This window comes from Dromiciops gliroides, chromosome 2 (assembly GCF_019393635.1).
Source record: "Dromiciops gliroides isolate mDroGli1 chromosome 2, mDroGli1.pri, whole genome shotgun sequence".
NCBI classification, from domain to species: domain Eukaryota; kingdom Metazoa; phylum Chordata; class Mammalia; order Microbiotheria; family Microbiotheriidae; genus Dromiciops; species Dromiciops gliroides.
The window spans coordinates 302,503,425-302,527,073 of record NC_057862.1 but is presented as its reverse complement, the minus strand read 5'-3'; the positions used below and the strand labels follow the sequence as shown (position 1 = coordinate 302,527,073).

At 36.2% G+C, this 23,649-nt stretch overlaps 1 protein-coding gene across 5 annotated transcripts in view; it reads left to right on the top strand.

Annotated features, from left to right (window-relative positions):
* Window positions 1–23,649, top strand: part of VRK1 (VRK serine/threonine kinase 1) — a 367,797-nt gene that overhangs the window by 261,352 nt on the left and 82,796 nt on the right. The window contains exon 2 of one of the 5 annotated variants that reach the window (XM_043989849.1): window positions 9,844–9,892. The exons of the other annotated variants lie outside the window; for them this stretch is intronic. Coding sequence (XP_043845784.1) covers window positions 9,880–9,892 — 13 coding nt within the window. The 5' untranslated portion in view covers window positions 9,844–9,879. The remainder of the gene's footprint in view (window positions 1–9,843; window positions 9,893–23,649) is intronic. 5 annotated transcript variants of the gene reach the window in all.

The following is a 23,649-nucleotide window of genomic DNA, read 5'->3' as shown; positions in this document are numbered from 1 at the left end:
TTGGAGAGGATAAATCTATGATCAGTCTAGCACACTGTACCACCTATCACCATTGTCATTCTCACATCTTGTCTGTCTCTTCTCCTTACAATGACATAGTCAATTAAATGCCAGTGTTGCTGTGAGAGTACACCTGTGAAGTTTTATCACATTTAGGCAAATGGCTGACACTGTTGGTGATCAGAAGATTATGAGATGCACAAATCTTCAGTAGTAAGTGAACATTGCTGTTGCTATTTCCAACTCCATTCCTCTTAAGGACTCCTTGCCATGTCTGATAGTCTGTGACTACTTTGGTGTTAAAGTCACCCAGAATTACAAGCTTGTTCTTTTTTTTTGGCACATTGATGAAGAGGATGGTGGGAGCATACACACTGATAATGGTGGCTTGGTGCTTTTCTGGAAGTGGAAATTGCATTGTCACACATCTGTTGCTTACTCCTTTTGGGAGGCATGCAAGCTTATTGACTATAGTATTTTTGTTAATCATAAAAGTATTTTATTATTTTCTAGTTACATGTAGAGATAGTTTTCAACATTTGTTTTTATAGGATTTCTAGTTCCAACTTTTTCTCCCTTCCTTCCTTCCCCCCTCCCCAAGACAGCAAGCAATCTGATAGAGGTTATATATGTCCAATAATATCAAACATATTTCTGCATTAGTCATTGTGAAGGAAGAATCAGAAAAAGGGAAAAACCTCAAAAAAGGAAAAAAAAAGTAGAAACAGTATGGTTTAATCTGCATCCCAATTCCACAGTACGTTTTTCTGGATGTGGAGAGCATGTTCCATCATGAGTCTTCTGGAATTATCTTGGATCATTGTATTGCTGAGAAAAGTTATTGACTATAGTTTTGATTTTGAAACCTACACCAGCTTGATAGGGTTCCCCATCACTGGCCCCTCCACGAAAACATGTATCCAGTTCCAACTGCAGTAAGTTGGTCTTCATTTGCCAGTTTTGTTTCACTCAGAGATGCTGTTTGCATCTGAAAGCTGTTGAGTTCTATCACAAGAGTTGTTTGCTTTTAAGTTTTATTGGACTTCTTGTCCAAAAGTATGTGCACATTCCATGTGCCAATAGTGGAATCATTTTCTTTTTTTTCCTTTCTTCCTTTTCTTTTCTTTAGTGGAATCTTTTTCATAAAAGTTTTTCTACATGTTTTTGTATTTTGAGCACAGGGTAGGATCCCTGCCTTGCTGCAGTAAGCAGGCTAGAGTTGGGTTTATTGAAGCAGACAATTTTTTGGGCACCTTTTCTAGTCACCTCCTCATGCCAGGAGGTGAACAGTGTGGTCTTTAAAAAAGGGTGCTCAATCACCCAGGGGCTGCCAAATTCCACTGCTACTTTAGTCCACTGAGAAGATGACCCTATGGCCTTGGCCTCCTGTGTGGTGAATACTTGACCAAGTTGTCATATGTGAATGTGATAGAATCCTATTATGTCATAAGAAAAGAGGAGGGGGTAGTTTCAGAAAAACCTGGGGAGACTTATATGAAGTGATGTGAAGTGAAGTGAGCAGAGCCAGGAGAAAATTATATACAGTGGGGTGGAGTCAAGATGGCGGACAAAAGACATTAAAAACACAGAGTTCCTGACACAATTACCCCCCAGACAGTAATAAAACAACCCCTGGAGCAGAAAAACATACACAAAGATGGTCTGAGATTATTTTCCACCCAAAAACTGATTAAAAGGGGCTGTGCTGGGCTGAGAGAAGAATCTAAACCCGTGATTGTACTGACAGAGACCCCAGGCATGCTGCTCCAGAGGAACTTGCCCCCAGCCTCTGAATCAACTGTAACACCAGTGTCTTCTGGAACCAAGCTTGTGGTAGGCTGAGAGGGCTGAACAGCTGTCCAGGGAGGAAAGTGCAGGGGTATCAGCGGTACCTAGGGAGGAATTTGGCTGTCCCACCCCAGCGGGGAACCAGGAAGAGATCCTGAGCTGCGGGAGGCCCAGGTTGGGGAAGGGGCACAGGCTCCTGGAAGCTAAGAACCACCACAGCACACAAAGTTCTGCTGGCTGGTTAATTAGAAAGTTGGTTTGAGGTTTTCTTTGGATCAGAGAACAAGCCAGGTGAGAGAAAAACCTGCCCTCCCTCAAACCAAAACACCTGGGACCCTCTGAAGCTTGGGACAGTGTAACTTGGAAATAGGGCCCCACTTGTAAGAAGGAGTTAAAAGTCAAGTAAAAGACAGCAAGATGAGCAAGCAAAGAAAGTTGAGAATTATTGAAAGTTTCTTTAGTGACAAGGAAGATTGAGGTACACCCTCAAAAGGGGATAACCTCAGGGCCCCTACATTCAAAGCTTCCAAGAAAAATATGAATTGGTCTCAGGCCATGGAAATCCTCAAAAGGGACTTTGAAGAGAAAGTAGGAAAGACAGAAGGAAGATTTAGAGAGGTGGAAGAAAGAATGGGAAGAGAAATAAGAGTGATGCAGGAGAGTCATGAGAAAAAAGTCAACAGCTTGAAAAGCCAAATGGAAAAGGAGATACAAAAGTTTTCTGAAGAAAATAATTGCCTGGGAATTAGGATTGAACAAATGGAAGCTAGTGACTTTATGAGAACCCAAGGCACAGTAAAGCAAATCCAAATGAATAAAAAAATAGAGGGCAATATGAAATATCTCCTTGGAAAAACAGCTGACCTAGAAAATAGGTCCAGGAGAGATAATTTGGAAATCATTGGACTACCTGAAAACCATGACCAAAACAAGAGCTTAGACAGCATCTTCCAAGAGATTGTCAGGGAAAATTGCCCTGATATTCTAGAAGCAGAAGTTAAAATAGAAATTGAAAGAATCCACCGATCACCTCCTGAAAGAGATCCCAAAAGGAAAACCTCCAGGAATATTATAGCCAAATTGCAGAGCTCCCAGGTCAAGGAGAAAATATTGCAAGCAGCTAGAAGAAAGGAATTCAGATACTGTGGAGCTCCAATAAAGATAAAAGAAGATCTAGCAGCTTCTACATTAAAGGACCGGAAGGCATGAAATATGATATTCCAGAGGGCAAAGGAACTGGGACTACAGCCAAGAACCACCTACCCAGAAAAACTGACTATAAACTTTCAGAGGAAAAAATGGAACTTCAATGAAAAAGAGGACTTTCAGGCATTTGTGATGAAAAGTCCTGAACTGAATAGAAAATTTGACTTTCAGATACAAGACCCTAGAGAATCATAAAAAGGTAAACAGGAAAAAGAAATCATGAGAGATATTAGATGATTAAACTGTTTATATTCCTACATGGGAAGATAATACTTTGAACTCTTTAGAACTGTCTCATTATTAGGGTAGACACAGGTCTGAACTGAATATGAAGGTATGATATCTGTAAAGTATTTTTTCATTTATCCTTGTTCTTTGAGGGACAAGTAGGGTGGGATGTCTTATGTCTGGGGCCGGATTTGGGCTTGGGGCCTCCTGGGTTCAGGGCTGGTGCTTTGTCCACTGTGTCGCCTAGCTAACCCATGATGACATCTTTGAAAAAGGGCTGAGGGGTAGGAGGAATGCACTGGGGGAGGGGGAAGGGGAGACATGGACTAGGGAATGGTAGCTCACATGAAGGAAACAAGGAAAAAGCTTATGGAGGGGAGGGGAAGAGGGGGAAGGAGTGGGGGAGTGAGTGAACCTTACTATTATCAGAATTGGCTCAAAGAGGGAATAACATACATACTCAAGTGGGTATAGTAATATATTTTTGCCCTGAGGGAAAGTGGGAGGGGAAGGAGATGGGGGGGGGAGGCGGGTGGAGAAGAAGGGATGGGGGGAAGGGCAGATTGGGGGAGGGAGCAGTAAAAAGCAAAACACTTTTGAGGAAGGTGAAGATGTTCTGCAAAACTGCACATGTATGGCTTATATCGAATTGCTTGATTTCATAGGGAGGGTTGAGGAGGGAGGGAGGAAGAAAAATTTAGAACACAGAATTAGCTCAATGACCTTAACCTCATCAGAGTGGGCTCAAGGAGGGAATAACATACACACACAATTGGGAGGAGTAATCTATTTAATCCTACAGGAAAGTAGCAGGGGAGGAGGATAAGGAGGGAAGGGTGAATGAAGGGAGGGCAGAGCTGGGGAGGGGGCAGTCAGAAATAAAACATTTTTGAGGAGGAATAGGGTAAAAGAAGATAGAAAATAGAGTAAATATCATGGGAAGGGAATAGGATGGAGGGAAATAGTTATGATGATTGACTACAATGTCAAAACGTATGGTACCTACTCTGCTGGGCTATTGTGAAGAAAATTCTTTGTCATGTTTAAGGTACTATATAAAAGTTATGATGAAAGAAATGCTATCAGAAAAATCTGGAAAGGCCTACATGAACTGAAACAGAGTGAAATGTACTGTATACAAAATAACAGCAATGGTGTAAGATAATGATCTGTTGGGAAGTACGTGGTTATTTTCAAGCAAGGCAATGATTCAACATAACTCTGAAGGACTTATGAAAATTGTAGTTCATCTACAGAGAAAGAACTGATGGTATCTGAAAACAGATTGAACCACTTCTTTTTTTTTTGACAATTCCTTAATCTGAAGTTTTGTTTTTTATCTTTTTTCTCTTACAACCTAGCTAATGTGGAGATGTTTTCCATGACTACTCATGTATAACTTATATTGAATTGCTTTAGTTCTTGGGGGTGGGGGTGGGGTGGGAAGGGAGCAAGGAAGGGAAATTGGAATACAAAATTTTTAAAAATTGATGTCAAAATTTGTTTTTTCATGTAATTTGGAAAATAAAATTCTAAATAGAAAAAAAAGAAAATTATATACAATAATAGCAATTACTGAAAGGTGTGAGGAGGTACCTTGGAGTTATTTTAATTTACATTTTTCTAATCAATAGTGATTTACATATTTTTTTATAAGACTAATGATAAGTTTGATTTCTTCTGAAACTTGCCTGTTCATATCCTTTGACCATTTATCAATTGGGGAATACCTCTTAATTTTATAAATTTTCCTTAGTTGCCTATATATTTGAGAATTCAGGTCTTTATCAGAGATATTTGCAGCACCCCACTCCCCCCTCCCCCCCCCCAGTTTCCCACTCTCCTTCTAATCTTGTCTGCATTGGTTTTATTTGTGCAAAACTTTTAAAATTTAATATAATAAAAATTATACAATCTACTTGCCATGATCCTCTCTATTTCTTGGTTCATCATTAATTCTTCCCTTATCTATAGATCTTACAGGTAAAATTTTCCATGCTTCCCTAATTTGCTTATACTTTTACCTTTTATATCTAAATCATGTACCTAGTTTTTGCAAGATTGCTTTCTAGTTTTCTTAGCAGATTTTTTTTTTAATCAAATAGTTTGGGGGTTTTTTGGGCGGGGCAGTGAGGGTTAAGTACAGTGGATAAAGCACTGACCCTGGATTCAGGAGGACCTGAGTTCAAATCCAATCTCAGACACTTGACACTTACTAGCTGTGTGACCCTGCGCAAGTCACTTAACCCTCATTGCCCCGCAAAACAAAAAACAAAAACAACAAGAAAAAAACTTAAATTTGGTTTTATTAAATACTGTAGTCTTTTATTCTTGTGTATTATGTACCTAATCTATTCTACTAAACCGCAACTCTATTTCTGAGCTTGTATTTTATTGTTTTGATGATTACTGCTTTGTAATATAATTTGAAATCTGGTGCTGTTACGCCCCCTTCACATCCCCCCCCCCCACTAGATTTCCTTGATATTCTTGCCCTTGTTTCTTCCTGATGGATTTTGTTGTTGTTGTTGTTGTTGTTATTATTATTATTTTAGTTCTCTAAAATAATTCTTTGGTAGTTTGATTGTTATGGCACTGAATAAGTAAATTAATTTAGCTAGTATTATAATTTTTTATTTTATTGGCTTGGCCTACCCATGAGCAATTTCTATTTTTCTAGTTATTTACATTTGTCTTCATTTGTGTAAAAAGTATTTTGTAATGTTCATATAGTTGTTTTTTGGGGCAATTAATATTTCTCCAGTTGTTTAGATTTGGCTTGTGTAAAAAAAGTGTTTTATAATTGTGTTCATATAGTTCTTAGGTTGGTCTTGGCAGATAGACTCCCAAGTATTTTATATTTTATATTTCATAGTTTTTTTATTGGAATTTCTCCTTTTGTCTCTTCTTGCTGGACTTTGTTGGTAACATATAGAAATGCTGATGATTCAACTGGCTTTATTTTATGTCCAGCAACTTCGCTAAAGTTGCTAATTATTTCAATTAATTTTTAGTCTATTCTATAGGATTTTTGAAACATACCATCATATTGTCTGAAAAGAGTGATAATTTTGTTTCCACATTGCCTATTTTTATTCCTTCAATTTCTTTTTCTTGTTTTCTTGTTGAAGCTAACATTTCTGGTATAATATTGAATAAGAATAGTGATAATGATGTCCTTGCTTCCTGAACCCTGATCTTATTGGGAAGGCTTCTAGCTTATTCCCATTATAGATAATGCTTATTGATGGTTTTAGATAGATACTACTTATTTTAAGAAAAGCTCCATTTTCTAATCTTTATTTTCTAAAAGTTTTAAACTTTCAGCTTTTGGGTCACTTTGTAAGTTGCTAACCTCTGGGTTGTTTTGATGGAGAGACTTAGATTTTTCCATGTTAAAACAGTTTAAATTTTCTTCCTTGTTTTTTAGGTTTGGCATTACATGATTGGTATTTTGTTGTTGTTGACTGATGGATGACATTTGCTCTTAGAAAGACCATGTAACTTTTTTTCCTTTAATTTCTTATAACTAAAAGGCATTTTGCCTTTTCCTGAATGGGTCTCATTAGAGCTTTTTCCTTTTTTGCATACAAAATTTGTTCGTTTAAGTTGAAGGTCTGAATTTTGACAGTGATGTTTTGGGACAGCTTTTTATAGTTACTTTTTTTTTTTTAAAGAAACAAATTCATTTAGATGTAAATTAAAACAAAGAGAATTATTATTATTATAATAGACCTCAGTGATCATCTAGTCTTCCTCTCATTTTTTTTTTTTTGTGAGGCAATTGGGGTTAAGTGACTTGCCCAGGGTCACACAGCTAGTCCGTGTCAAGCGTCTGAGTCAGATTTGAACTCAGGTCCTCCTGAATCCAGAGCCGGTGCTTTATCCACTGCGCCACCTAGCTGCCCCTCCCTCTCATTTTTGTAGATAGAAATCTGAGGTTCAGAGAAGTGAAATAACTTGGCTATGCTTTACACAGGCAATAATTGGCAGAGCTGGGATTTGATTTAGTGGTCTTCTGATTCTAGACAAAAACTGCATATGAGCAACTCTTGCCTTGGAAACTGTACAACCTTATTTATAATTATTGTACAGCATAACAATTCCTGTACACTCTACTGCTAATGTGGCTTCTCACTAGATCTCTTTGAGTCTCCATGCTTGTTGTGTTGCTTGTTATTCTTGTACTCAAGCAGTGTGCAGTAGAAAAAGCTATGAATTTCAATCAGGAGATCATAGGATCACACATCCATAGTTGGAAGGGACTACAGAGCTACTGTATAATTTCTAGAGGTATAATGATGATGATGATATTGATAATAATAATGATGATGATGATGATAGCTAACATTTATATGGTGCTTGGGTAGCCAGATGGAAAAAATAAAGATTTATTAGCATGTTAAGACTGCTTGTTGGTAGCAGCTTCAGCTTCTTAGAATTTACTTATCTGGTTTTTATTGAATTTTTTCAGCCTTCTTAGAGTACACAGCCAATTATGAGCATTTTGTGGAAATTTAGGATAGATACATAAAATATCTTTCAAAGAAGAAAAAGGGGTAGAGGTAGGGAGGGATCAAATGAGAAGAAAGACTCATTTTTTGGAGGAAAATTTGGCAGCATTTGTGACTGAGGTGGGAAAACATTCCATAAGGGAAGCAAAGTAGAGGTGACCAGGTAATTTTGCAATTGATAAAATAATCCATTTTATCTAAGACAGCAGGGTTGAGATAATCTTTTAGAGAAAGCCACACAGATCTTCTACCAAAGGAGTACAAATAGTTTTTTGTATCATTAAATGATACCATTGTATTATATTTAATTTTTCCTTTGCTTCTGATCATGAAGTGAAGGATTGGTCTTTGCTTTGTATTGTTTTACTGTGGTGATCCAGAGTAAGTCCTGGGAAACCACCTATCTTTGCAATGTTCCTAGCATTCCTAGATGGCATTTATTTTTGTAGGAGTTTGGTTAGTCCCCCCCTCCCCCATCTTCATTTGTTAAACCATAATGTATTATATAAACATTTGGTAATTATTATCTTAACCATAATGGTGACTCATACCAATAACTTCAAGAAAAGCAACAAAGTGGTCCAGTGGACAGAACGTTGGACCTTAGAGCCAGAAAGAACAAAGTTCAAATCTAACTTCAGATACTTTTTAGCTGTGACCTTAGATAGTTACTTAGCTTCTGTTTGCCTCAGTTTCCTCATCTGTAAAATGTGGATAAAAATAGAAACTACCTCTCAGGACTCTTATGAGGATAAAATGAGATAATATTTGTAAAGTACTTTCAAATCTTAAATTTCTATATAAATACCATCAAGAAAGGAAGAGAAAGAAACAAAGGTGATAAAAGCAGCTATAGACATAAGGAAAATAAAAGCCTCAATGGTGTTATTTGTAGACAAAATAAGAGACTTATAGGCTATCTAACTCAGCCTTCTGATTTTACAAATAAGTAAACTGAGGCCCAGGGGAGTTAAGTGTGATTTGCCCAATGTCAACTCATGTGGTAAGCAGCAGAGTTAGAATTTGAACCCAAGCTCTCTGACTCTAGAACCAGTTTCCAATATTTTTCACTATTGTGTGTTTCCCTCAATAGAATATAAGGTCCTTAGGCATTTTGTGTTACTTTTGTCTTTGTATTACCAGTGCCTAGCACAATGCCTGGCATGTAGGTACTTTATTAATGCTTGATTCATATAATTTCTCTGGTGACAAAAGCATACTGAAAAATTTTTAGTGAATCTGGAACATATTTCAGGGTATAAAGGTTAAGACTTAGATACTGATGTGTTGGGAAGGAATGGGAAGAAGATCAAAGTGACACAAAATGATGCTATTATAGATTAGGTGTCTGTTCTTTTTTCATTTCCTTGGGGCTTTGTGAAGAGGACAAGGACATACCTGTTTATCTCTTGTTCAGAAGTCAACGATAAAAAGTTCACAAGAAAGAAACTAATGACTTTTTTCCTTTTGTGAATGTGGCTGTGTTCCTTGGAAAATGAAGAACAGGGGCAGCTAGGTGGCACAGTGGATAAAGCACTGACCTTTCATTCAGAAGGACCTGAGTTCAAATCCAGGCTCAGACACTTGACACTTACTAGCTGTGTGACCCTGGATAAGTCACTTAAACCTCATTGCCCTGCCAAAAAAAAAAAAAAAAAAGAAAATGAAGAATAACCTTTCTTTGCCTTTAGGAGCTATATTGCTTATCCTTTGTGTACAGGAATTAAGTGATTTAAATTTTGAAATGATTTTACATAAAAATTTTATTGCATAACAGTATGAAATGAATTTGGGGATGTTAGGTTGAACATCTTAAACATTTTATTCATATAAGAATAATTGATTTATATTTTTTGTTTTCAAATAAAAATTATTCCCATAATGATTTTCTGGAGATAGGAAGTAGGCATATGTTAGGTAGCTATTGATTATTTTCCATTCCTTATTAAAATTATTAGGATGTGATTTTTATTCCCCCAAGGACTTGGTATTCTCTATTTTTTGATATCTCGGTCATCACTTAATACCTTTTAGATTATGTTGCCTATAGTATATACCTTTTCTTTATATATTTTGTCCTTATGTTTCGCTGTTGATTGCCTCCAAGAATTTCGTGAAATCACCAAATCACAGACAACTGAGGATGCAGAATAAAGGTAGATGTAGTCATTGTGTATATTGTTTTCCTAGTTTTTTGCTTACTTCATTAAGAATCATTTGACAAATTCATCGTGTTTCTCTGGATTCTTTGTATTTAAAATTACTTTGCAAATATTCTTGTGTAGTCACAGAAAATTTGTTTAGTCATTGCCCAGTCAAATATTGTAAACTTTGTTTCTAGTTATTTGCTACTATAAAAGTGTTGCTATGAATATTTTAGTACATATGAAACTTTTCCAGTCCTTGATCTACTTTTGACATGTATGCCTAGCAGTGGGATCATTATGTCAAAGGGTATGGATATTTTAGTTACTTTTTAGCTGTAACAATTGCTTTTTAGAATAGTAAGACCAATTGTAGTTCTACCAAGAGTGTTTGTCTTTTCACAGCCCCATCAACCTTGACTTTGCCAGTTCGTTGCATGTGAGGTAAAATGGTTGTTTTGATTTGCATTTCTCTTAATATTAGTGATTTGGAGTAGTTTCATTTGGTTGTTAATATTTTTAGTTTTTTGATAATTATTCCTATCTTTGGATTAGCCATTGTGTAGTGGCTCTTGGTTTTATATATTTGCATTAATTCTTCGTATACTGGGGATATTAAACCTTTGTCAGGCATATTTTTTTTTTTTTGAGTGGTCAGACTGAGTTGTTATTGTCAATGGGTTAAAGAATTGGGATGGAAAAACAGAAGGGTCTCCCTCAAGCCTCTTTGGACTCAGATCCTGGATTCTGAATGGCTCCTAGCTAGAACCCCGACAGGCAGGGACCAAAATGGGCAAGGGCAAGGGCAGGGGGCTAATGTGTATCTGTGTTGATGCACTGCCAAGTCAGTGCAGGGCAGGGGAGAGCTCCAGGCCACAAACTTCTCCCAGGATTGAGCAGGAGACATGTGGTGTCAGGCATATTTGATGCAAATCCCAGATCAACAGCTTCCCTTTTTATTTAAGTTATAGTGATTTTATTGGTGCTCTAACATACTCTTTCCATGGATAACTTTGTGGGATCCTGGCAACTATCTGTCATAGTGGATAGTGCACTGGGCCTGGAGTCAGGAAGACCAGAGTTCAGATATGAAGTCAGACACTTGCTGGGTGGCAAGTCACTTTAACCTCTGCCTTCCTCAGTTTCTTCAGATGTAAAATAGGGATAGTAACAGCACCTACTTCCCAGGGATGTTGAGAGGATCAAATGATATATTTGTAAAATGATTAGCAGAATGCTTGGTATATGGTATGCACTTAATAAATTATGGTTCTCTTTGTTCTCTCTCACTTAGAAAACTACAGGAACTTTTCAGTGGGAATGGTGTTTCTTTGAAAGGGAACAGCTTAGCTAGATACTGCAGAAAAAAAGTGAATAAAATGATATTTTTTCAGATTATGTGCAGTTGATTAGACTGAGCTTTAGTTTGTCAGCATATTTATTTTGCACAGGCATGAAGATGACATTTTCAAGATTAAGTTAAGGATGTGAAGATTGTTTGAGTTACAAGGAGTTATAGTTTGAGTTATAAGGAGAAAAGGGGGCTTTGAGTTTAAGATTCTATATTTTATTAATCAGTTTAATGTCCTGTTAATACTTAATAGTATTTATAATGACCAAATGTATTACCCTTATTGGATTATTTGCAGATGAATTGTCTTCACTAGTAATACTTTCAAGTTTTTACTGACAATTAAGGAAAATAGGTGATAATTTTTTTTTCTTAAACTATATTTTGTTTGATCTTGCTCCCTCTTGGAGCTTAGCAGTAAAATTTAAGGGAGAACATTATTAAATTACCTCCCTGCTCCAGGGAATTTATTTTAATTTGACAAGTATTTTAAAGTTATAAATATATCTAGTTTAGAAAGAATGCAGTTCAGCTTTGGTTTGTATTTTGGACCAGTCAAAATGATGGTGCTTACCTATGTCTGTTATGGAGTGACAAGGGGTAGCTAGGTGGCTCAGTGGATAGAGCACTGACCCTGAAATTGGGAGGACCTACGTTCAAATATCACCATAGATACCAACTGTATGACCCTGGTCAAGTCACTTAACTCCAATTGCCTTAAACATCTGAGGCCATCTCCAGTCATATATCAGGATGCCTCTGGAGGAGAGATTGAGGTTGGTGATCTGGTACTGCTCTCCCTCACTTAAATACAATTCACTGTAAGTCCTGACTTCACCCTGATGTCAGAGGGATCAACAACAACGGAGTGACAATCCCAGCATTAGATAAAGTAGATGCGTTTTTCCAGCCCCTCCTGTGTGTCCTGAGACTTCATGTTTTTTACTGTTTTGAAAATTTCTAGAACATTCTGCAACCTGTATCAAAATATAAGTATAACCTTGTTAAATTTAGTATACACTTTAAAAAATGATACTGTCTATAACAGTTCAGCTTTATGTAGTCTTCTTTTGCTTACATTTGTATATATGAATGTTGCTAAAACTCAATAAACTAGAAAATCTAAAAAAAAAAAAGTTAGTATAAAATAATTCCAGTCTCCCAGCAAACATTTATTAAGTATTTACTATGTGCCAGGCATAAGTGCTGTGACTATATTTTATTTTTTATTTTTGTTTTGTTTTGTTTTTGGTTTTTGTGGGGCAATGGGGGTTAAGTGACTTGCCCAGGGTCACACAGCTAGTAAGTGTCAAGTGTCTGAGGCCGGATTTGAACCCAGGTCCTCCTGAATCCAGGGCTGGTGCTTTATCCACTGTGCCACCTAGCTGCCCCATGTGCTGTGAATATAAATATAAACAGAAAGAAAATTTCTACCTTCAAGGAGCTTACATTCTTTTATTTTAAAAATATTTTTAATTTTTAAAAATTTATTTTATTTTCCCCCAATTACATGTAAAAACAATTGTAAACATTCATTTTGTTAAAGTTTTGAGTTACAAATTCTATCTGTCTCTCCCTCTCCTTACGCTTTCCTGAGATGGTAAGCAGTCTGATACAGGCTATACGTGTGCAAGTGTGTAAACATTTCTATGATAGTCATTTCAAGAAAACTTGAGGAAGGAAGGAAAGAAAGAAAGAAAAAATAATTTGCTTCAGTCTGTATTCAAACAGCATCAGTTCTTTCTCTGAAAATGGGTAGCATTTTTCATCATGAATCCTTTGGGATTGTTTCAGATCACTGTATTGCTGAGAAGAGCTAAGTCATTCACAGGTGTTCAGCATACAATATTGCAATTACTTTGTACAGTGCTCTCCTGGTTCTGCTCATTTCACTTTGCATCAATTTATGTAAGCCTTTCCAGGTTTTTCTGAAACCATCCTGTGTCATTTCTTATACACAATAATATTCCATCGCAGTCATATACAACTTCTTCAGACCTCCTCCATTTGATAGGCATCCCTTCAATTTCCAATTCTTTGCCACCAGAAAAAGAGCTGTTATAAATATTTTTGTATATAGTCTTGCTTTCCCCCTGCCCCCCCAATTTTTATGTCTTTGGGATATAGACCTACTTAGTTGTGGCTTTCCTGGATCAAATACCGTACATGGTTTTATAACACTTTGGGCATAGTTCCAAATTGCTCTGCAGAGTGGTTGGATCAGTTCACAATTCCACATTAGTATCCCAGTTTTCCCTCACCCCCTTCAATATTTATCATTTTCCTTTTCTGTCATATTAGCCAATCTGGGAGGTGTGTTAGTACCTCATAGGTTTTTTAATTTGCTTTTTTTCTAATCACTAATAACTCAGAGAATTTTTTCATATGACTATAGATAGCTTTTATTTTTTTGTCTAAAACCTATTCTCTAGAAATATTTTAAAATAATGTTTTCTCTAGTTTAACAGCTGTTAACTTTTTTTTTTTTTTTTTTAGTGAGGCCATTGGGGTTAAATGACTTGCCCAGGGTCACACAGCTAGTAAGTGTTAAGTGTCTGGGGTCGAATTTGAACTCCGGTACTCCTGACTCCAGGGTCGGTGCTCTATCCACCGCGCCACCTAGCTGCCCCAGCTGTTAACTTTTAACTGTTAATTGTTAACTGTTCAGTCTTTTTCTCTATTTGAAAGTAGTTTAGAAGGGCAAGAAAAAAAAGGCTTTTCTTAGGAAAATACTTGACGGGTAGAAACTAATGCATGAACAAGAATAATTTCTTATTTTATTCAAATAATTCCTCCTTGGAGAAATATTAATCATTCATGGGTAATCCAAGCCAAAATATAAAAAAAATATGGGGCAGCTAGGTGGCGTAGTGATAGAGCACCGGCCCTGGATTCAGGAGGTCCTGAATTCAAATCCGGTCTCAGACACTTGACACTTACTAGCTGTGTGACCCTAAGCAAGTCACTTAACCCCAACTACCTCATAAAAAGGAAAAAAAAAATATATATATATATATATACACATATATATATATATATAAATATGAGAATACTGCTTAAATTAAATTATGTATTCAGTGCCATACCAGTCACACTACCAAAGAATTACTTTGTAGAGCTAGTGAGCTTACATTCTAATGAGAGAAGATGACACATAATAGGAAGCTGAAGAGGGAGGGGAGGTAAAAGAAGAAGGTACTCAAAATGGGGGCATGATAAAGTCTGGAGTGCAGCCTGGAGAGCAATAAGATATGTCAGCATGGAAGTCTTTCTCAAATGGAGATTCTATCTGGGAGGAGCCATCCAATTAGGTAGAAACTGCAGGGGTACTTCCAATATGTAAATTCCAGGACTGCAGTGAGCTTCAGGATGGATACATTTCTGGGGAAGAATAGAGATAGTCCAAAATATAATTTTATCATTTTAAATTGGCCATAACATTGCTTCTGTACATTAGTCTGGCTAATTGAATGATGACTCTTATTTAATATCATAACCTATAGATTTATGTATTTAGTATCTATCCTTCTGAATTGACTACCATAATGAATTCCTAATTTCATATGAGGATGTGATATCTACCTCAATCACTGAGAATATAAATCACTGTATTGTGATCTATCTCCATCTCTACTTTTGTCTTTATAGTATATAAGGGCAGAACTAGGATCATTTGGTGCAAGGTATGAGGAAATACATATCAGTTGAATGATAGGAAGAGTATCCCAACAATTAGAGCTCTCCAAAAATGTAATGGTTGACTTCATGGAGTAGTAAATTTCTCACTACTGAAGGTCTTAGCAGAAACTAGATGATGACTTGTTTAAGTTATTTTTGATGGGATACGTGATTTCTTTCGAGTAGGTGCTAGATTGCCTTTGATGTCCTTTCTAGTCCAGCCTTGCAGTCATCATCCAAGTTAACCTTTGTGGAGAAGTGTGCTTGCCATTCCCACCTATTTCTATTTCTTTTTCTCCTCTGCTTAGAACAGTGCGTGTCACATAGTAGATGCTTAATAAATGTTTTTTGACTGTCTGTATCCTTATTATCACAGTGCTTTGTACAATCTGAGCATTTACTGATTTTAATTACTCCTAACTTTGAAGCTGTGATTCTGATCATAAAGACTTGTGCTTTGACTAAATCTAAGAATTGAGTAAAAAACAGTCTAATTCCTGTGATAAGGTAACAAATTCTTGCTAAGAGATCACTTATACTGCAGTAAAAATTTAACACTATAAGGTTCACTTTCCTGTTCTTTCATAAGGCCCAAAGAAAAATAGTAATGAAGAATTATAAATTCTTAAGATGTGGATGTAGGAGTATGACATTGAGAACTGAAAGGAACCTTAAGGATTATAGTTTAAGTCCCTCATTTTCCAGATAAGGAAACTATTATTTAGAGACATTCAGTGTTGAATCTAATGGGTTGGATTTGAAACAAGGTCTTCTGATTCAAAATATTGCATTCTTTCTGTTAATACTTTTTTATGATAAACTTTTTTTGTCTTTTAAAAAATTCCTTTCTATTATTGTGGACATGACAAACCTCAACCAAAATGAACATTTCCTTAAACAAAGAATAGAAAAAGGGATTGCATATGAAACTGAATCTCTGTTATGTATCCTTAAAAAAACAGGGGCAGCTAGGTGGCACAGTGGTGGCACCAAAAAAAACCCAAACCCCAAATTTCTTTTGTATCTTCTTAATTTCCTTCTCCCTTTTGTTGATTTTTTTGTTTTGTTTTGGTTTTGGTTTTTTGGTGAGGCAATTGGGGTTAAGTGACTTGCCCAGGGTCACACAGCTAGTAAGTGTCAAGGGTCTAAGGCCGGATTTGAACTCAGTTACTCCTGAATCCAGGGCCGGTGCTCTATCCACTGTGCCATCTAGCTGCCCCCCTTTTGTTGATTTTTAAAATGATTTATTGACAATCAATTCTTCCTTTTTTAATATCAACATAATTTTTCTTCATCTCATCAATATAATTTTTTCTCAGGACCACCTCAGACTCTCTGCCTCATAAAATCACTCCCTTGAAACAAACAAGTGTAGTCATGCAAAACAGATTCACAAATTTGACTCTATCTGATGTGTCTGAAAAGTAAGCCTCATCTTGCACCCTTACTCCATCACCTCTCTGCCAAGAGGTGGTAAAATCATGATTCATCATTGGTCTTTTTTTTTTTTGGCACAGGACAATGAGGATTAAGTGACTTGCCCAAGGTCACACAGTTAGTAAGTGTCAAGTGTCTGAGGCTGGATTTGAACTCAGGTCCTCCTGAATCCAGGGCTAGTGCTTTATCCATTGCGCCACCTAGCTGCCCCCTATTATCAGTCTTAAGGAGTCATACTTGGTCATTGTGCTTATCATTCTTAAATTTTTCACTGTTGATTTCTTTGTACATTAGTTTGGTCATTGTACAAGTTGTTCTTCTAGTTCTACTTTATTCTGTATTGATTTATACAAGTCCTCCCATGTTTTTTGTGTATACCTCCTTTGTTTTATTTCTTGAAATCCAGTGATAATCCATTATATTCATATATCTCAATTTGTTCAGTCATTCCCTGATTAATGGGGACACACTTGATTTCCAATTCTTTACTACAACAAAAAGTGCTAGTATAGATGTTTTTGTACATCTGTATCCTTTTCTTTATTTCTTTTTTTTTTTTAAACTCTTAGGTATATACCTTGTAGTGATATCACTGGATCAAGAGAGTATGTATAATCTATTGACTTTTTTTTAATTTGCTTTTTAAAAAAAATTTATAAAGTATTTTATTTTTTTTCCCGTTACATGTAAAGATAGTTCTCAACTTTTGTTTATACAAGCTTTCCAATTTCAGATTTTTCTCCCTTCCTCCCCTCCCTCCCCCCTCCCCTAGACAGCAGGTTATCTGATATAGGTTATATATGTATATATACACACACACATAATAACATTAATCCTATTTCTGCATTAGTCATGTTATAAGAGCAAATGAAGTGTAGTTTTAAGTTGCTTTCTAGAATAGCTGAAACATTTCACAATTCTAGAAACAGCATAATCATTTTACCTGCTTTTTCACAGCCTGTGTAACGGACCATTTTGCTTTACATCATCTATTTTTATAAGATGGAACCTCAGTTGCCTTAATTTCTCTTACTTATTATTTTTAATTTGTAGCTCTGTTTTAAAAATATGACTTGAAAACTTACCTTTCTTTTGAGAACTGGCTGTTCTCATCCTTTGACCATTTATTGGGTGTTGGTTCTTACCCTATCTTGGATTTATTTCTTCTTTGTTCTTTATTTCAAAGACATCATGACATCATGGGGTGATGTCTTGACTTGTGCATGAATTGCGTTTTAAGTGAGGCAGAATTGGAAAGTCATCAGCCTCATTCTTTCTCCCAGTCATGGAAGTCCAGTGGCTGGACAAAAAGTCAAGATGACTGGTGACGGCCTAGGATGCAGTGGATGACTGTTGCATCTTCAGTGTTTGACCAAGCTCAAAGTGTTCCACAGCTCCCGCTTCAGCTGCCTTCGTGGCTGTTGGAACAAATTGTTCTCATACACCCATTCCCCTGGAACAGGTCTGCACATGTTTGGGGTGGATATTCCCTTAATCCACTCATTGGTTTCAGGCCTATTGGTTGCCCTCAACCTGGTTTATCCCATCCACTAAGATGGTTCTACAAGGGTGCAGCCATGTGCATGTTGCAGCTTCTTGGAGTCATAGATGAGAGTTGAGTGAAAGGTAGACACCAAAGATGGATGAGCAGCTCTGAAAAGGGTTTGGCAAGACCTCACATTACAGGTGCTAATCCTTCTCGAATACTTCAAATTTGCCAACTTGAATTTCTAGAACTATCTCAAATAACTGGTAACAGTGGACCTCTTGCTGTATCTTGATCATATTGGAAAGGTCTCTAGCATTTATTTTTTTTACAAATGTTAGCTCTTGGTTTTTTTATAGATTCTATTTATTATATTAAAGAAAAGTCCACTTTATTTCTATGCTTTTCAGTTTTTTTCAGAAGAATAAAGGGTCATTAAAAGCCTTTTTTTCATGTATTGATATAATCATGTTTTTTTAAAAATATAAGCTGTTGTGTTTATAGGCTTCCTTATATTGAACCAATCTTGAGTGTGTGGTATAAATTCAAATTTGCCGTTTATATAATTTTTAAAATATGTTATAGCTTCTTTGCTAATATTTTTAGTATTTTTGCATCAGTATTCATTAGCGGTGTTAGTATGTAGTTTTCAGTGCTTTATCTTTCCCCAGATTTAGGTATGAGGATTATATTTGTCACAAGGAGTTTGGTAAGGTTCTTCTTTCTCTATTTTTGCAAATAAGTTTTGCAATATTATTGTTATTTGAATATGAATATACAATAATTCACTTGTAAATCTGCTTGGACTTGGTCTTTCCCCTTCCTCTTGGCATCTCCTTTATAGCTTGTTTATTTTCTTTATTTCCAGAATGAGTTATTTGAATTCTCTGTTTCTTGTTTTCATAATGTGTCATTTATTTGTTATCAGTTTTGTTGGTATATAAAGTGGGCAAAATACTTTCTAATTTTCTTTATTTCCTCTTCATTTGTTGTATATTTCCTTTTTCCTTTTTGATATTGGCAATTTGCTTTTCCTTTATTTTAACTGGTTTAGCTAAGAGTTTATTTTGTCATTCTTTCTTTTAACCAGTTTAACTAAGAGTTTATTTTATCAGTTTTAAAAACATCTGATTATATTAAACAATTAAGAGGTTTTCTGCTTTTCAGTTTGTTTTTAATTTTATTTCTCTCAGACTTTCAGAATTTCTGTTTTTGTTTCTGGTTGTATTTTTTTTTTTTTTGGTGAGGCAATTGGCCCTAAGCGACTTGCCCAGGGTCACACAGCCAGTAAGTGTCAAGTGTTTGAGGCTGGATTTGAACTCTGGTCCTCCTGACTCCAGGGCCAGTGCTCCATCCACTGTGCCACCTAGCTGCCCCTAGTTGTATTTTTTTGATGTATTGCTTTTTTGCATTTTCTTTAGTTGCGTGCTGAATTCATTGTTAATTTCTATCATTTGGTGATAAAATATTTAGAGATATAAATTTTCCTCTAAAGAGTACTTTGGCTTTATCTCAATTTTTTTTGTCTTGTTTTCTTTATGGAAAATTTCCACTATTTCTCTAATTTTTTTTTTCTTTGACCTGCTATTTCTTTATTTTTATTTTTATTTTTTTTTGCGGGGCAATGGGGGTTAAGTGACTTGCCCAGGGTCACACAGCTAGTAAGTGTTAAGTGTCTGAGGCTGGATTTGAACTCAGGTACTCCTGAATCCAGGGCCAGTGCTTTAACCACTGCGCCATCTAGCTGCCCCATGCTATTTCTTTAAGGATTAAATGATTTAGTTTCTAAATAGGTAGCTAGGTAGTATGTACAGTGACTTCAGGCCTGGAGTGAAGTATTCCTGAGTTCAAATTCAGCCTCAGACACTTAGTAGCTAGGTGATCCTGACCAAGTCACTTAACCTTTGTTTGCATCAGTTTTCTCATCTGTAAAATAGGGAAAATAAAAGTACTTACTCCGATGGTTGTCGTTATTACCAAATGAAATAACTATAAAGCTATATATGGTATATGCTATTTAGTATATATAGTAAATGCTGCATAAGTGGTAGTTATTAAATTTGAATCCTTTTTTTTAAAGGTCCTTTTTATTACATTGTGGTTTGTAAAGGATAAATTTAGTATTTGTTTCTCTTTATTTATGAGGTTTATATGCCACAGCCCACGATAATCTATTGTAAATGTTCCATTTATAGTTGAAAGTATGTATATTCCAACTATTTTGTAAAATTCTTTTCAAGTCCATCACTTCTTTATCTTTTTTTCTTAGATTTATTTAATTATGAGAGGGGCACCTTGGGACCCCTAGCTGTTAGTTTTGCCAAATAACTTATTTAAGTACTTAGATGCTATGCTCTTAAGGGCATACATTTTACATATTGATACTATATCATTACTTATGGTGGCTGTAAGCATAATGCTGTTTCCTTGCCTATCATGCCTTAACCATGTCAGTGCATATTTGAATTTGATTGAAACATAATAAACTCTGCTATAGCTCCTTATTTTAACTCTATATGAATCTTTATAATCTTTATTTTTCTTATAAATAGCATATTATTAGATTCTTTTTAATCCATTCTTCCATCTTCTATTTTATGGGATAAGTTTATCCCATTCACTTTTACTGTTATGACTACTTATCTCTTACTTTTTCTTCTTCCTTTTCACAATTTATGAAGGAAAATGAGATGGAGAAAGAAAAATAATCTGATCTATACTAGTAATATGTGATTGAAATATGTGACAGATCTCAGTCCTGATTCTTACATTTCTCAGTTTAGAATGGATTAGTCTAGGGAAAGAAAAAACAATTCCTCCCACACCTATAAAAAAAATCTTTTAATTTTTTTGAGAAATTTTTTTCCATAAAAGTATTTTCCATTTACATATAGAGATAGTTTTCAACATTTGTTTTTATAAGATTTCTAGTTTCAAATTTTTCTCCCTCCTCTCCCTTCCCCTTCCCCAAGACAGCAAGTAATCTGATATAGGTAATATCTGTACAATCACATTAAACATATTTCTGCATTAGTCATGCTGTGAAAGAAGAATCAGAGCAAAAAGGAAAAACCTCAAAAAAAGAAAAACAATAACAAAAAAACAATAGAAACAGTATGGTTCAATCTGCATCTAGATTCCACAGTTCTTTTTTTTTCCTCTGGATTTGGAGAGTATTTTCCATCATGAGTCCTTTGGGACTTTCTTGGACCATTGTATTGCTGAGGAGAATCAAGTCTGTCACAGTTGATCAACACATAATGTTGTTGATACTGTGTACAGTGTTCTCCTGGTTCTACTCATCTCACTTTCCATCAGTTCATGTAAGTCCTTCCAGGTTTCTCTGAAATTTACCTGCACATTGTTTCTTACAGCACAATAGTATTCCATTACATTCATATACTACAACTTGTTTAGCCATTCTCCAGTTGATGGGCAACCCCTCAATTTCCAATTCCTTTCTACCACAAAAAAAGCAGCTATAAATATTTTTGTACATGTGGATCCTTTCCCTCTTTTTATGATCTCTTTGGGAAAAAGACCTAATAGTGGTATTGCTGGGTCAAAGGGTATGTACAGGTTTATTGCCTTTTGGGCATAATTCCAAATTGCTCTCTAGAATGGTTGGATCAGTTCACAATTCCACCAACAATGCATTAGTGTTCCAATTCTTCCACAGCTTCTCCAACATTTATTATTTTCCTTTTTTGTCATATTAGCCAATCTGATAGGTGTGAGGTGTTACCTCAGAGTTGAAAAACATATTTTAAAACCAGTATATAGTCTCTGATGAATTTAAGTGATTTTGTATCATCATTGGTCAGGGAGGCTTTAGCAGCATGAGAAAAAAAAAGTAATAAAATGCTCCATCCTTTTCTTGATTTTAGTATAGTTAGCATTATGAGTGATAAATGCTAGTTGCTCATGTCACAAATCTTCAGCATTTAAAGATTGATCTTGGTAGTACTACTAAGTATCGAAATATTTGTAGAAAACAAGCATGAAGACTATATGTCCAGTAAGATTTTTCTTTCATCATCGTCAGATATATTGAGTATTGTTCATGGTTATACAGTGAGATATGGCATTGCCCTTTCCCTTGAAAGGCTTACTATGTCTAGATCAAAGAAAGCTCTGTACTCTGTGAGCAAAGCAGAATTGTAGCAGCTCAAAAGAAGTGTGAGATGCACAGATTTAGACATCTCCACTGCAAATGTTCATATGGACTATTTGTGTCTCACTTGTGGTAGAGCCTTCTGAGTTAATTTTGGACTGATCAGCACAGTCAGACACGCTGTACCTTGACCCCAATATAGTGATAGCATTTTGGTCCTCTTCAAAAAATGAAGGACAACTAACCCATGTTTGGATGGGGAGAGAGAACATAATACAACCGTATTTTTCATGATAAGAATAATAAAATAAAAAATAATAAGATTTTGCATTTGTATAGTGTGTATATATAGTGTTGTATATCCAGTTTTTTGCCAATGTCTTTTTTTTTTTTTTTTTTTTTTTGCGGGGCAATGGGGGTTAAGTGACTTGCCTAGGGTCACACAGCTGGTAAGTGTCTGAGGTCGGATTTGAACTCAGGTACTCCTGAATCCAGGGCCGGTGCTTTATCCACTGCGCCACCTAGCCGCCCCCTTGCCAATGTCTTTTTGCCAAGTCTTATAAGTTTTACCTTCACAACATCTCTTATATATTCCCCCTTCTCTTCTTTGACACTGTTTCACCCTGTTTCAGGCCCTTACCACTCGATGTCTGAACTGTTGCAATAAGCCTTCTTGTTGGTTTTCTTGCCTTAAGACTCTCCATTCTGGGGGCAGCTATGTGGCACAGTGGATAAAGTATTGGCCCTGGATTCAGGAGGACCTGAGTTCAAATCCGGCCTCAGACACTTGACACTTACTAGCTGTGTGACCCTGAGCAAGTCACTTAACCCTCATTGCCCTGCCAAAAAAAAAAAGACTCTCCATTCTGGTTCATCCTCTCCTCAGCTATCAGAGTTATTTTCCCTAAGCCTAAGTCTGACTATTTCACTCCCCTGTTCAATAAATTCTAGTAGTTTCTTATCTTTAGGATGAAATATAAAATAATATGAACTAGGGGCAACTAGGTGGCGCAGTGGATAATGCACTGGCCCTGGATTCAGGAGGACCTGAGTTCAAATTTGGCTTTAGACACTTGACACTTAACTAGCTGTGTGACCCTGGGCAAGTCACTTAACCCTCATTGCCCTGCAATAATAACAACAATTAGCATTTATATAGTACTTTAAAGTTTGCAAAATATTTTGCATATGCTAACTCATTTGATCTTTACAACAACCCTATGAAGTCTGTGCTTTTATCCCCATTTTACAAATGAGCCACAGATAGGCTAAGTGACTTGTCCAGAGTCACACAGCTAGTAAGGGGTCTGAATCAGATTCCTATATCTTCTGGATTCCCAAGTCTTGTGCTCTATTCACTGTGCTACCTCTGTTTGGCTTTTAAAGTCCTTTATAACCTGGCCCTTTCCAACCTTTCCAGTCTTCTTGTACCTTACTTCCCACCACATACTCTGGGATCCAGTGACTGATCTCGTTACTTTTTATTATACAAGATACTTTTATCTCATGTATTTTTTTTTGTTTGTTTGTTTGTTTTCTTGTTTTGCGGGCAATGAAGGTTAAGTGACTTGCCCAGGCTCCCACAGCTAGTAAGTGTCAAGCATCTGAGACCCGATTTGAACTTAGGTCCTCCTGTATCCAGGGCTGGTGCTTTATCCACTAAGCCACCCAGCTGCCCTTATCTCATGCATTTTAACTGGATG